Source organism: Ornithorhynchus anatinus, chromosome 6, assembly GCF_004115215.2.
Source record: "Ornithorhynchus anatinus isolate Pmale09 chromosome 6, mOrnAna1.pri.v4, whole genome shotgun sequence".
Taxonomy (NCBI): Eukaryota; Metazoa; Chordata; class Mammalia; order Monotremata; family Ornithorhynchidae; genus Ornithorhynchus; species Ornithorhynchus anatinus.
The window spans coordinates 1,608,712-1,622,654 of NC_041733.1; the positions used below are offsets into that span (position 1 = coordinate 1,608,712).

At 54.9% G+C, this 13,943-nt stretch overlaps 1 protein-coding gene and 1 long non-coding RNA gene across 2 annotated transcripts in view; one reads left to right on the plus strand and one right to left on the minus strand.

Annotated features, from left to right (window-relative positions):
• LOC114812791 overlaps positions 1 to 2,150 on the minus strand; it is a 76,431-nt gene extending 74,281 nt beyond the window's left edge. The window contains exon 1 of the long non-coding RNA XR_003760418.1: positions 948 to 2,150. This is a non-coding gene — a long non-coding RNA (uncharacterized LOC114812791). The remainder of the gene's footprint in view (positions 1 to 947) is intronic.
• A 1,191-nt stretch (positions 2,151 to 3,341) lies between these two features.
• Positions 3,342 to 4,653, plus strand: POU3F4 (POU class 3 homeobox 4). The gene has a single exon (XM_029066993.2). The coding sequence runs from the start codon at positions 3,490 to 3,492 to the stop codon at positions 4,576 to 4,578; it is 1,089 nt and encodes a 362-aa protein (XP_028922826.1). The 5' UTR covers positions 3,342 to 3,489; the 3' UTR covers positions 4,579 to 4,653.
• Positions 4,654 to 13,943: the final 9,290 nt, after the last annotated feature.

The window sequence follows — 13,943 nt, forward strand, 5'->3', positions numbered from 1 at the left end:
TCTCTCTCTGTGGATCTCTCTCTCTCTCTGTCTCTCTCGTCTCTTTCTCTGTGGGTCGCTCCTCTCTGTCTCTCTCTATGGATCTCCCCTCACTTTCTCTCTCTTTGGATCTCCCTCTCTCTGTCTCTCCTCTTGTTCTCTCTCCGTGGGTCTCCCTCTCTATCTCTCTGTCTCTTTCTCTCTCTCCCCTTGTCTTCGTCTCTCCCTGTGTGCCTCCCTCTTTCTCCTACCCATCCTTGGCCAAGTCGCTTTCACCCACTCCGGGCCCCGGGGGCCAGGAGGCGGGCGCCCCGTTTCAAGGACTCGGGCCCAAGGCCGCGTAGCTTGACCATTGTTATAACGCGCTAAAGGTCTCAACCAGGATTAGCAACGCCTTCCCCATAGCAGCCTCCCGCTCCCCGCCCCCCATCCCTGAAAATAGGCAATTATCCCGATCTTTCGCCCACCTCGTCTTTCCCTGCCACTCCGTCACGACCCGGGCCTGCTCTGGAAGAGGCCAGGGCATCTGAAAACTTCAACAACGCTCACAAAACACACACACACACACACGCACACACACACACACAGTTCTCGTTTCCCTGCGCAGGAAGGACCCAGTGAGGGGGTTGGGAGAGGGAATCTATTTCTAGGTAAAAGCGGACAACCCCTGATTCCACCGACTGGAATCAGGATCCAAACAGCAATAGCCCCTAAAGGAAGCGGCGATTTCAATTAATCAAGGAAAGAGGGACGGAGAGAGAGAGAGAAAGAGGAGAGGGGAAGAGCGCGAGACAGGGGAATCGCTCGCCAATAATTCTTACGCGTTTGTCTATTAAAAAAAAATAAAAGAAAGATATCGAAACGCAGCTCAACCAAAACGCTCGTGTTCCCCGCCTGACAGATGCGTTCAAATTTTTTTTTCAAAATCACCGGTTCGGGCTCTGAGCTTTGATGAAGAATTTACTCACATACGAGGAAGCTGCTGCGCAGGAAAGGGACCCCGGAATCTGCCCCCCACCCTTGCCTTCGTGCCTTCGTTTTGATTTATTTTTTTCTCATTTTCTTGAATTTTCTTCTGATGTGTCTTCTCAGAGAAACGAATGCTTTAATGACTTTCTGGTAGCTGCGAGCCTTCTTTTATTTCTGCTAAATATATGAAAATGTATGCAAATTTAAATCAAGCTTAACCTAGGAGATCCTGCAATATATTTAATGGAATTTAAACCAATAAGGGAACTGTGATGCGGTCTTCTGTAAGTGCAAATATAATTACGCAGCTAGGCTAGCTCCAAAATTAGGCAAAGAAAGGTCATTTTTTTAAAACTGGAGTTTTCCAAGGTTTCGAGGGGTTCGTTTCCATTGCTTCATCTTGGGGTTTCGACCGCCCCCCCCCCCCGAATCTGAAGCAGAGAATGCCGCTGATACAAAGCGCTTCAAAACTGCATGAGCTTTGAAACTGAATTTCAGAGAAAATAGACGGGATTTTCCTCCCACTCCCGGCAAGTAACCCCCCTCACCCTCCAAAAAAATAATAATAATACTCTTTTTCCACTTGGGTGGAAGTCACTTCAAAAATCTATTGGATATATTAAACTGCACCCCCTTTCCTCCCGGCCTTGTCGGTGGGGTCTGAAACTCTGTTTTCTTTCTCTTTTTTTCTTTGATTTAAACGGATTTGAGCGTATCGTGGAGGCGGCGGGGATTTTCAAGGAGGGAGGAGAGACGGGAGGCTGTAGTCTTCCTTCTGGCTCCGAAAGAGTTCCTGGAAGCTGGCTTCTCTCTCAGAAGTTGTGGAAGTGCTGATGGGAAACGACTTTCAGCAATAATAGAGCAAGAACTCCAACTGACCAGACAGATGGGGGGTGGGGGGTGGACGGGGTGCGTCTTAAAAAGGACCGAGCGGTGGTTGTGTCGTGTTGGATTTTTCCTCTCCCCGGGCTAAACTTCCATCCCTGACTTGGATCCTTCTCCCTCCCGGCCTCTCTTCCCTCCACGCGGGCCGCTAGAGGTGGGGAAACCGCGGACACCGGGGTCTTCTTTTCTCGGTGGCATTTTAAAGAAGAGCCATCGCAGTGGGGAGTTTCTGGCAAGGGCCCAAATCGAAGTTTAGAGAACCCGTCGACTTCGAGAGGGTGAGCGGGGGACGATTCTTTCAAGAGCATCCAGGGACGAACTCTCCCAAACCCTGTCTGGAAGGGAACAGATCGGTTCAAGGTGTGGGTTTGTTGGTTGCTTTTTTCCCCCTCTCTTTGCTACCCCTGGAAGTATCGCCACCCTCCCTCCTTTTTCCAAACCCGGATCCTGCTGGACCACTTCTCCTCCTCCTCTGCCTCCCCTACATCCCACAGCAAGAGCCCGGGCTTGGGAGTCAGAGGACGTGGGTTCTAATCCCGACTCCGCCACTTGTCTGCTCTGTAACCCTGGGCAAGCCACTTCGCTTCTCTGGGCCTCAGTGACCTCTTCTGTCAAATGAACACCGGGATTACCTTGTCTCTACCCCAGCGCTTAGAACAGTGCTTGGCACATAGCAACGGCTTAACGAATACCACAATTGTTATAATTATTGTTATCCTGAGAGGGGATTCCCCCCGTACCCTCCCCCGGGATCTCCTCTCCCCTTCCCGGTCCTGGGTGTGTGGGAATCCCGGCCTTGCCCCCTTCCTCCTGGGTGGGATGACCCCTCCCCGGAGAATGGCCTCTCCCCTCCTAGGTCCTGAGTGTGTGGGGATGATCCCGGCCTTGCCCCCACCCTCCTGGGTGGGATGACCCCTCCCCAGGAAATGGCCTTTCCCCTTCTCGGTCCCGGGTGGGGGTGGGGGGGGGATCCCGGCCTTGCCCCCTCCCTCCTGGGTGGGATGACCCCTCCCCAGGGAACGGCCTCTCCCCTTCCCTGTCCTGGGTGTGGGGAGATCGCGGCCTTGCCCCCTCCCTCCTGGCTGGGATGACCCCTCCCCAGGGAACACCCTCTCCCCTTCCCGGTCCCGGGGGACGGGGTGGTCCCCGCCTTGCCCCTTTCCCTCTTGGGTCTGGGGGCGGGGAGCAAGAGGGAGCAGGCAGGGCTGGGGGAGAGGAAGAGTTAAGCGGAGCAGGCGTGCTTGCGGGGGGAGCCCGGCCGGCGGCAGCCAATGGACCCCCCCGCCCCCCAAGTCGGGCTCCTCCCTTTCCCGGTCCCGGTCGCCTCCCCCCCGACCCCCCGCCCCGGGTTGGGGAAGCCACCGGCCGGTCCTGCCGGCCTTCCCCTCCGTGTCCATCCGTCCGTCCGTCCGTGTGTCCGTCCGTGTGTCCGTCCCTCCCTCCCGGGCCCGTCATTGGCGCGGGGGGGCTCGGGGGGCGGGCCCTCCCCAGCCCAGGGCGGCCCGCCATTGGCCCGGCCGGGTGCCCATCACCCGGCGGCTGCTGATTTGGCAGGCTCGCCGGGGTACATGTCAAAGGCTGAGGAGGCTTCCCCCCCTCGGCCACACCGGACCCGGGCGGGGGGCGCAGGAGCCCGCACCCGCCGTGCCCACCGCGATGGCCACGGCCGCCTCCAACCCCTACAGCCTGCTGAGCCCCGGGGCTCTGGTGCACGCCGACTCTGCGGGCATGCAGCAGGGGGGACCTTTCCGCAGCCCCCAGAAGCTGCTGCAGGGCGACTACCTGCAGGGCGTGCCAGGCGGGGGGCACGCCCTGGGCCCCCCCTGGGTGACCGGCCTGGGCGACGGGGGGCCCTGGGCCGCGGCCGGCGCGCTGGACCCTCCGCCGCACGCTCCGCAGGACGTGAAGCCGGGGCGCGAAGACCTGCAGCTCGGACCCCTCCTGCAGCAGCAGCAGCAGCAGCAGCAGCAGCAGCAGCAGCAGCAGCGGTCGCCGCACGTCCCGCACCCAGCCCCGCACCCGGCGGGGGGTCACCCGTGGGGAGCCGGTCCTGGAGGGGGCGGGGGCGGGGGCGGAGGGGGCTACCCGGCGTCGGGCTTCTCGGTGGGCGGCCTGCTGGACCACGGCGGGCCCAGCCCCCCGCAGGCGCTGCTCCCGGCCGACCCCCTGGCCCCGCACGGCTGCGGGGGCGGAGACCCGCACTCGGACGAGGAGACCCCCACGTCGGACGAGCTGGAGCAGTTCGCCAAGCAGTTCAAGCAGCGCCGCATCAAGCTGGGCTTCACGCAGGCCGACGTGGGGCTGGCCCTGGGCACGCTCTACGGGAACGTGTTCTCGCAGACCACCATCTGCCGCTTCGAGGCCCTGCAGCTCAGCTTCAAGAACATGTGCAAGCTCAAGCCGCTGCTCAACAAGTGGCTGGAGGAGGCCGACTCGTCCACCGGCGGCCCCACCAGCATCGACAAGATCGCGGCCCAGGGCCGCAAGCGCAAGAAACGCACCTCCATCGAGGTGAGTGTCAAGGGGGTCTTGGAGACGCACTTCCTCAAATGCCCCAAGCCGGCGGCGCAGGAGATCTCGTCCCTGGCCGACAGCCTGCAGCTGGAGAAGGAGGTGGTGAGGGTCTGGTTCTGCAACCGGCGGCAGAAAGAGAAGCGCATGACCCCCCCGGGCGACCCCCAGCCGCACGACGGCTACGCCCACCCCCACGCCGGGAAGGCCGACTCGGCCTGTCATGACCTCTGAGGACCTCTTTCCCCTCCCCTTCCTCCTCCCACGCGTGGAGTGAGGGACCCGGAGGGGGCGGGGGGTGATGCGAGTGTGTGCGTGTGTGTGTGTGTGTGTGTGTGTGTGTGCTGGGTTGGGGTTGCTTTGGGGGGAGGGGGCGGACACGGCCAGAAAGGGACTCTCGAGGAGGGAGAGGAGAATTATGTGGGGGCTCATTTGGGGTTGAGGGTTTTTCCTCTTGGAAGGATTTTTTGTTTAAATTTTACCTTTAAAGAGCAAGCCCCCCTTCTACCCATCCCCCAGGGAGATGGGGGGGACCCCCTACCCACCCGCACCCCGCACGGGAAAGGCGCCGTGGGGCAGACCCGCCCCCCACCCGCCGACCTCGTCCAGGACACAATGTATTTTCTGCTCCTGCTCCTCCTCCACCCACCCCCCGGCCAATCCGTATATTGTTTACTCTTTCGACAAGGTTTGGGCTTCGTCGGTTTTCTTTCTTTCTTTTTTTTTTTGTTTCCTTTGCTTTTTCGGTCGGGATTTTTGTCCGTCTCCACTAGGAAGAGGGAGAAAGAGAGGAACAGAACAAAACAAAAAACAAAAAACAAAGACAGATGCGTGCCTACGAACCTTCCAGCGCCTTGGTTAGAGCAGCTGTATATCAGGTGAAATCTGTTTTACAATAGACTAGTTTTGCATTAAAAAAAAGAAAAAAAAACTTCTATAGCGTTTTTAAATGTCCGAGGTGTTTTACTACAAACTGTACACAATATTTGTGAAATAATTTGTACCTAATTGACCGGTCCGCATTATTCTCCTGATTATTATTATTGTTATTATTATTATTATTATCGCTATTTTTTTGTTCTCAGAAGGGCTGATAGGGAGGGGTGATAGAAAGAGGGAGTTTTGACCGCAAAACCGGTGGAAGGGAGAAAAATGGAAATCCCGTGTAGAGGGCTGGGAACCGTGGCAGTCGGTCCTGGAGCGAGGGGCGCAATAGTCGAGTTCCTATCCCTTCTCCTCCCAACCTCGCACTCCCCATCCCCAAACCAGGCTCATCTGCAGGTCCCCCCCTCCCCAAATTCCCCCTCCCGGATTATATAGGCCCGGTTTATCCCCTTCTTGCCCCTCGCGACAATTAAATCGGTTCAAAGGCGGCGGCCGCCGGCCGTCTCCTATCTGAGGGCCTAGGTCCGGGTTGGGGGCGGTTGCGACCCCCGGATGGACCGGTCCTGTGTGTGTGTGTGTGTGGATGTGCGTGGATGTGTGGGTCAGTGTTGTGTGGTCAGACACAACACACACCGTGCGCGGCCCAAGCCGGGAGGATCACATCCTAATGGGGTGCAAGTCCCATTAACCCCCCGGCGTTGCAGATGTCAACTAGGTGGACGTCCCTGTGTGTGTGTGTGTGTTTGTGTATGCGCGTGGATGTGTAGGTCAGTGTTGTGTGGTCAGACGCAACACACACCGTGCGCGGCCCAAGCCGGGAGGGTCGCATCCTGATGGGGTGCAACTCCCATTAACCCCCCGGCGTTGCAGATGTCAACTAGGTGGACGTCCGTGTGTGTTTGCGTGTGTCTGTGTGTACGTGGGTCCGTGTGCGTGTCCCTGCCACGCACACTCTCCTGCACCTCAAGGACCCCCGGGCCGGGCAGGTGGAGGAGACAATAGCGTCGCCTTGGTGGAGGAGGCCGGTGCGTAGCCTGGAGGCCCCAGTGGGAGCCTCTCGCCCCTCCGCATCTCCCCGCTATCTTTTCATCCCCTCCGACCCGAAATCGCCGCGTCCAGCCCAGCCCCGACTTAACCTAGACCTTTCCGCCGACTTTATAATTGTACAGTTTTGTATATTAAACGTTTTTGAAGGTATTAATTTAAAGAAAGATCGTTTAGTTTATTCATTTAGTAACTGATGTATAATAAACGCTATTTTCATTAAGAGTTGCTTTTTTCAACTATTTTATTCAAATGACCTATTGCCTTTGCCAACGATTATTTATTTTCAATAAATTCCGCATTTATGTTTTTAAAAAGCGAGGGAAAAAAACTGAGGGGGAAAAAAACCGGACGGAAACGAAATGGGGTGTCTGAAAATCAACGATTCGCTGTAATGTCGGTCTTCGAGAAGTTTTAGTCGAAAGGGCTTATATCGACGCAGTATTTTATTGTTGTAAAAGAAAATACAAAAGGTTTAAATAAAACATTTTTTTTCCCCAAAAACCCCCCAAAACAAAACAAAAGCCACAAAGGGACGGAGAGACTTGTCGGGGGCGCGCTGCGGGAGGGGGCGGCGCTGCATTGTTTGACTTTGGATTCTCGGTTCTCGGTCGTTGGTTCTCGGTGACCCCGCACCCGCAACCCGCTCCCGCACCGGGAGTTTGGGCCTTACCCTTCGTCCCTTTCCCCTCCTCACCGCCCCCATCCCCGGACTTCCCTCTCTTTTCCTTTCTTTAAAAAAAGAAAGTTCCCAAACCGCGTTCTGCCCGTCGGAGAAAGCGCAGAGCGAGGGCGAGCAGACCTGGATGGGGAAGGGGCCGGTTGAGGAGACCCCCTGGTCCGGCGCGGTGCAGGGCCGGGGGTCGGGGGATGGACAGAAATCTGCTCCCCGGAGCCTGGGCTTGTTTTTAATCACCGTGGTTTTATTCCATCGTTCAGTTGGTCCGAGAAATAAGGGAGATTTATGCGCCGGGGCGGCCGGGCCTGGGAGGCCGGGCCAAGGACTGGTCCTCGGAGGTAATTTTAATTTTACCCCCCACCATTAGATGAAAATGATCAGGATGAGTGAGATGCTCACAGGGGAGGGGGCGGGGGGTCGCGCCGGACGCGGGTCCGTTGGGTCGGGGGTCGCCACCCGGGTCAGAGGGAAAAACCTCCCCGGAACTGCCCCTCCGTCGCGGCACATCCCGTCCCGCACCGCACGCTCAGAGTAGGTGTCTTTGGTTAGAGACGAGCGAAAAAGATTTAATTCATCAGTAATAGGTAATTATTATCACATGGAACGCCTTGCATTTTTCTGGTCGTCTAATAATTCCCAGCTGTCCACGCCAAAGGGCGCACATGGGAGGGCGTGCGGGCGTGTGTTTGTGTGTAAACTCTCCCCGCGCGACGCTCCCATATGGCTCCCCAAATCTCCGCAATGTGCCCGGGAGGATGCGGGCCCTGAATAATGATGATGGTATTTTTTAAGCGCTTACTCTGTGCCAAGCACCGGTCTCAGTGCTGGGGTAGGTACAAGGTCATCAGGTTGTCCCACGTGGGGCTCTCGGCCTTCATCCCCGTTTTACAGATGAGGCCACTGAGGCACGGAGAAGTGAAGTGGTTTGCCCAAGGTCAACCGGCAGACAACCGGCGGGGCTGCTTCTGAACGCACTCCTTTCCTCTCCGCCGGGGGGTGCGGGTCTTTGCCTCTCCCCTGCCCCCAATCCCACCCTCCCAGGCTGCGGGGGAATTCATTTAATTCATTCGATCGTATTTACTGAGCGCTTACCGTGCGCAGAACACTGTACTACGCACAGTGCTACGCACAGTGGGAAAGTACAATGATTAATTATTATCATTATGGTATTTGTTAAGCGCATACTCCGTGCCAAGCGCTGACTTTACAGCTGGGGCACATACAAGGTAATCAGGTTGTCCCGCGAAGGGCTCACGGTCTTAATCCCCATTTTACGGATGAGGTAACTGAGGCACGGGGAAGTGAAGTGATTTGCCCAAGGTCATACTGCAGACAAGTGGCGGAGCGGGGATTCGAACCCAGGTCCTCTGACTTCCAACCCCGTGCTCTTTCCTCTGTGCCACGCTGCTTTTCCTACTGAGCGCTTACTATACACAGAGCGCTGTACTTAGAGCTTGGGAAAGTACCATAATGGATTAATTTTTATTATGGTATTTAAGCGCTTACTACGTGCCAAGCACTGTTCTAAGCGCTGGGGTAGATACAAGGTAATCGGGTTGTCCTGCGTAGGGCTCACGGTCTTAATTTTACAGATGAGGTAACTGAGGCACAGAGAAATTATACGGCTTGCCCAAGGTCACAGGGCCGACAAATGGCGGAGCGGAATTAGAACCCACGTCCTCTGACTCCCAAGCCCGTGCTCTTTGCACTGTGCCACGCAGCTTCTCTGATTGAGCGCTTTCCTCTGCACAGAGCACTGTACTGTGCGCTCGGGATATAATAACGATGGTATTTGTTAAGCGCTTACTATGTGCCAAGCGCCAGCAAGTACAATCCAGCAATAGAGACCATCCCTGTCCACAAAGAGCCCACAGTCTAGAGGATGGACCCGGGGAAGAGTTGGGGGCGGCTGGAGGGTGCTAATAATGATGATGGCTTTTTCTTAAGCGCCTACTACGTGCCAAGCACTGTTCTAAGCGCTGAGGGAAGGAAGAGGGACGGACAGAGGGACAGAGCCGCTGCGCCTCACCAGTTGCAGCTGTTACTGGAGACTCTGGTGGGGGGTGGATGGGCCGGGTTGGCGTGCAATTGTTGCTTTGTGTCGTGGAATGAAACCTTACGCACGAAGGGAGGTGTGTGTTTGTATGTGTGTGTCGTTTCGTTGCCACCCTTCCCCCAGGACGTTTCCCCCGCTACACACACCAAACCAAACCGGAAAAACAAAAACCTTTCTCCAATAGATGTCAAAGGGCAAAGGTCTGTCCGGCTCCCCTTCCTCCTTCACCCGGACCCCTTGGGGGTCTGCGGACCCGCCGGCCTTGCCCTCCACCTCGCTGCCCACTGTACTTTCCCACCCCCTCCTTCAACGTGAGCCGGGCCGTTCAAAGCAACAATAACAGTTAATCATAGCTAATGGGGTGAAACGGAACAGGCTTCCGTCCTCACTCAGCCCGGTGCCCGGTCGGGGCCTCGTTTGGCAAGGGAGGAGAGTCAGAGACCTCAGGGGGAGAGACATGGGGGGCCGGGGGAGAGAGATGTCGGAAAAGGGAGGCCTCCGGCAAGTAAACAAAGCCAGACCCGTGTCCTGCTCATCCCCCTCCATGCAAGGCCCCCTTCCCCTCCCGCAGTTTTCGTGGAGAAGCAGCAAGTCGGGGGGTGCGGGGAGGCCCGGGGGAGGGGACCCCTGTCCTGAGCGCCTAATAAAAAGCAAACCCGGCTTCTCGGCCAACGCGGGCTGCTTTCTGAGCTCCAGCCGCTCAGGCGGGTTTGGGACGCCTGCAGGCTGCGAGTAGAGACAGAAAAATTCTGGTTTTATTTACAACTACCCACGGCTTCACTGGGAAGCCGGAGGAGGAGGGGAGGTTGCGTCGTGGGCAAAGGTAAAGGTGCAGGTCCTCGAATACCACCGCGGATTTTCTCTTTCCTTTTTGTTTCCACCTGTCAGAACTCTGTAGATGCAGGGGACGATTTGCATTTGGGTTAGATGGTGGGAAGCCACCGCTTGCCAACCCCTCCCCTCCTCTCTGTCCCTCTGAAAAATAAAATTGTCCAAACACACACAATCACCGCCTGGCCCCAAACCCAGAGAGGCACACTGCTGTCTCTACATCCAGCTGATTTTAAATTACTTTGGCACAGGCAACACGAGGGACTTCAAAAATTAAGAGGTGGAGCTGGATAGGTGTAGATAAAAAATAAAAATATATGCTATTACACTGACCTGTAATGGGTTCGGTCTATAACTCAGTATGTGTGGGTATGCGTTAACTCTGTGTAGTAAATCTTAAGAACCTCGATGGTTTCGTTTTCCAAAAGTGGTAGAATTGCATGAAACCCCTCCCCCCTCCACAAAACCCAAGATATTGCATCCAGGTCTACATAGAGGTAATACGATGAAACTCCTCCTTTTTGGCCTCTCTCAACAAAAACATCAGCAAAACCATCCCCTGGGTCTCTTTCTGGAAGGCCTAAATAATAGAGAGAGACAAAAGATCAAACTCACAGCTCTCATCAACTAATATTATTTATAGAGCAACTCCTGACATCAGAGCACTGTACTGAGCGCTTGGCAGAGCCCATTAGAGTTAGTCCACACAATACCTGCCCTCGAGGGACTGACAGTCTTACATATCTTCACACAGATTTTGCCTTTCCACGTGGTTGAGTACATGTGCACAGACATACACACACTCACACACACACACACACACATACACACACTCTGCTTAAGAGTCTCTAGGGTCTGGCAGAAAGAGACCCAGGCCCTGTGGCCCACTCCACCATGCGCCTGCTATGTGACCTTAAAAATAATAATGATAATAATAATAATAATAATAATGGTATTAAGCACTGACTGTGCGAGCACTGTTCTAAGCGCTGGGGTAGATACAAGCTAATCCGGTTGTCCCACATGAGGTTCACAGTCTTAATCCCCATTTTACAAATGAGGTAATTTGAGGTATAGAGAAGTCAAGTGACTTTGGGAAAGTCCTTCAGTTATCTCATCTGTAAAATGAGGATTCAATGCCTGTTCTCCCTCCTACTTAAGCTGTGAGCCCCATGTGGGACCTGATTACCTTGTATCTATCCCAGTGCTTAGTACAGTGTTTGGCACATAGTAAGTTCTTAAATAATAATAATGATAATAATAATAATGAGAGGGCTGAAAGAGGGCAGTCCGGAGGGAACAGGGGGTTCTTACTTACCAGGTCGACAGAGGATTGTTAGTTAAATCTTTTCGTCGCTCCCCTCCTCAGTTTTCTCATCTGTAAAATGGATATGAACATCCATGTACCTCAGTAGTAGTAGTAATAGCATTAGTTAAGTGCCTCCTACACACTCAGCACTGACTTCACTCGATACCCTCTGGGAAAGAGGCAGAGACCCCCAAACGGCAGACCACCAGGAGGCAGGGGCTTGAGGAGGGAGGGAAGGCTGCACACTTCCTCTGAGGAAGGGGTGAGGGACATTTTCATTTAAAATTAATCACATGATTAACTACAGTTGGATTTCAGCGTATTTTTCTTTTTTCCCAGTTCCCAACTATACTGCTTGAAATCCACTCGCCCCCACCGCACTGTCCGTCATCCACTAAAATGGTCTAGAAAATTACCATGTGAAAGAGGAGGTGGCGGGAAGGTCCTTGGTGGGTGAGCAGACCCCCCACCCCTTCCTGGGCCCCCAGAACCCACTCGGCCTGGTTCCTACTACTTCCTAAGAGGGCCCGTTTCCCCAGGAGGTACCAGCCTAACGCCCCCCCCGAGCATGTGACCAGCCGTGGGCGACTCTCGTGGGGCAGGAGTGGTTGGGGGAGTTGTCGGGGGCCGGGGCTGGCCAACCACTGACCTGGACCAGGAGCCACGAGAGGTCGCCCGGCCGGTGGTCGAGCGGAGGGTGGTCGTCCAGAGCCTGGCTTGTCTCGGGGGTGTCTTCCTGATTGGGTCATCGGTGGGAAGAGGGATTATGTGGAGAGGTCTTCCTGATGGGGTCGACTGAAGGGGGTGTGAGCAGGCGGGGGTCGTTGGGGAAGGCCCAGTGCCGTCTCCACTGAGACCACCTTCTCTTGATCGTAGCCATGAGACCCCATGCCCCCATCATCCTCTTCGCATGCAGGTGATCCCCCCAATCCATCACTTTGGGTAAAGGTGGTCCCCCAATCCATTCTCTGAGTGCAGGTACTCCCTCAATCCGCAGCTCTGGGTATGGGCAGTCCCCCTAACTCACCATTCTGGGTGCAGGAGGTTTCCCAATCCACCGATACGGGTAAGGGCAGTCCCCCAGGATGCTTCTTTGGGTGCAGGCCATCCTTCGGTCCTCTGCTCCAGGAGCGGGGGATCACCCAATCTGCCGTTCCGGATGTGGGACGATTGGCCTGTCGCTGTTGGTCTCCAGCTCCAATTCCCCCCCGGCCGCACAGAGTCTGGGGGCCTTCCTGCAGCCTGGAAATCCATCCTGGGGTGGCAGCAGAGAGGGATCCTGCTTCCCTGCTGACCTCCTCCTCCTCCTCCTCTTCCCCCTTTTCTCCCTCCATGTTTAACATTTTATATGGGAGGGGAAACTGCCCCATGAAAGTTGGGGTGCGAAGCCAGGGGGAATTGGGAGAGGGTCCTGGGTGCTATCTTTTGGGATCCCAGGGGTTGCTGTATCCAGCTCCCCCCACCCCCACCCCCCGAGGAAGATCGGGTCCTGGTATGGAAGGGGCATCTGGATCAGGGAGTGAGGGCAGTGGGTATTGCTACCCCTGGGCCTTCCTACTCTCTCAGTCCACATTTGCTGGGAGAAAAAACTTCCCGTGAATTCTAAAATCTTGCTTTTCAGTTTCAACTAAAGAAAAAAAAAAACCCGTTCTTGCACAAGAGCTGACTTTAAAATACACACACACACACACACACACACACACACACGCACGCACATACACACACCCCGCTCCCACCCCCACCCCCTCCCTGCTGCATTTAGAGCACAGTGAACAGACTGGCACAAAGATTGTTGGAAATCCAAAGGCTAAGAATATTTTACAGACTCGCACACAACCCTTTCCCTCCCCGGGGACCCTGAGAAACCTCATCTCCCCGCCGACTCCCTCCTCCGCCTTCACCAATATGCAAATGACAACTCACAAAATGACCACTTCAGTCCGCACAGAATGACCAAGGAAGGAACTCATTAATATCAATAGGGTTTCTCTGTGTGCACCGGAGCAGGGGGGCCCTGGGGGTGGGAGGTCGGGGGTTGGGGGGGGGGGGTGGGGGAGATTCAGTTTTCCCGGGAGCGAGTGCCGGTGGGGAATCATATCCTCTCCATCTCTCCATGTTTTATTCCCACCGGAGGGGCAGAGCCCCCAAATGAGAAACTCGGCCACCCTAAGTCTAAACTTTCCAATCTCACCCTTGTAATAATAATAATAATAATGATAGTATTGGTTAAGTGCTTACTATGTGCCGAGCTCTGTTCTAAGCGCTGGGATAGATACAAAGTTATTAGGTTGTCCCACGTGGGGCTCACAGTCTTAATCCCCATTTTACAGGTGAGGTAACCGAGGCACAGAGAAGTTAAGTGACTTGCCCAAAGTCACACAGCTGATAAGAGGCGGAGTCCGCATTAGAACCCACAACCTCTGACTCCCAAACCCGAAAAGACAAGAGAATGTGATCACCAGCAAACTAGAGGGGCCTTCTCTGTTTGTGATGATTATAATAAAAATAATAGCAATAATATTAATTGTGGCATTCAATAAGTGATGGCTAGGTACCATGCGCAATCAGTCGGTAGTATTTATTGAGCTCTTACTGTGTCTGGAGCACTATACTAAGGGCTTGGGAGAGTAATAATAATAAGTGTGGTAATTAAGTGCTTACTACGTGCCTGACTGTTCTAAGCGCTGGAGTGGATACAAGCAAATTGGGTTGGACACAGTCCCTCTCCCACGTGAGGCTCACAGTCTCGATTCCCATTTTATAGATAAGGGAAATGAGGCACAGAGAAGTGAAGT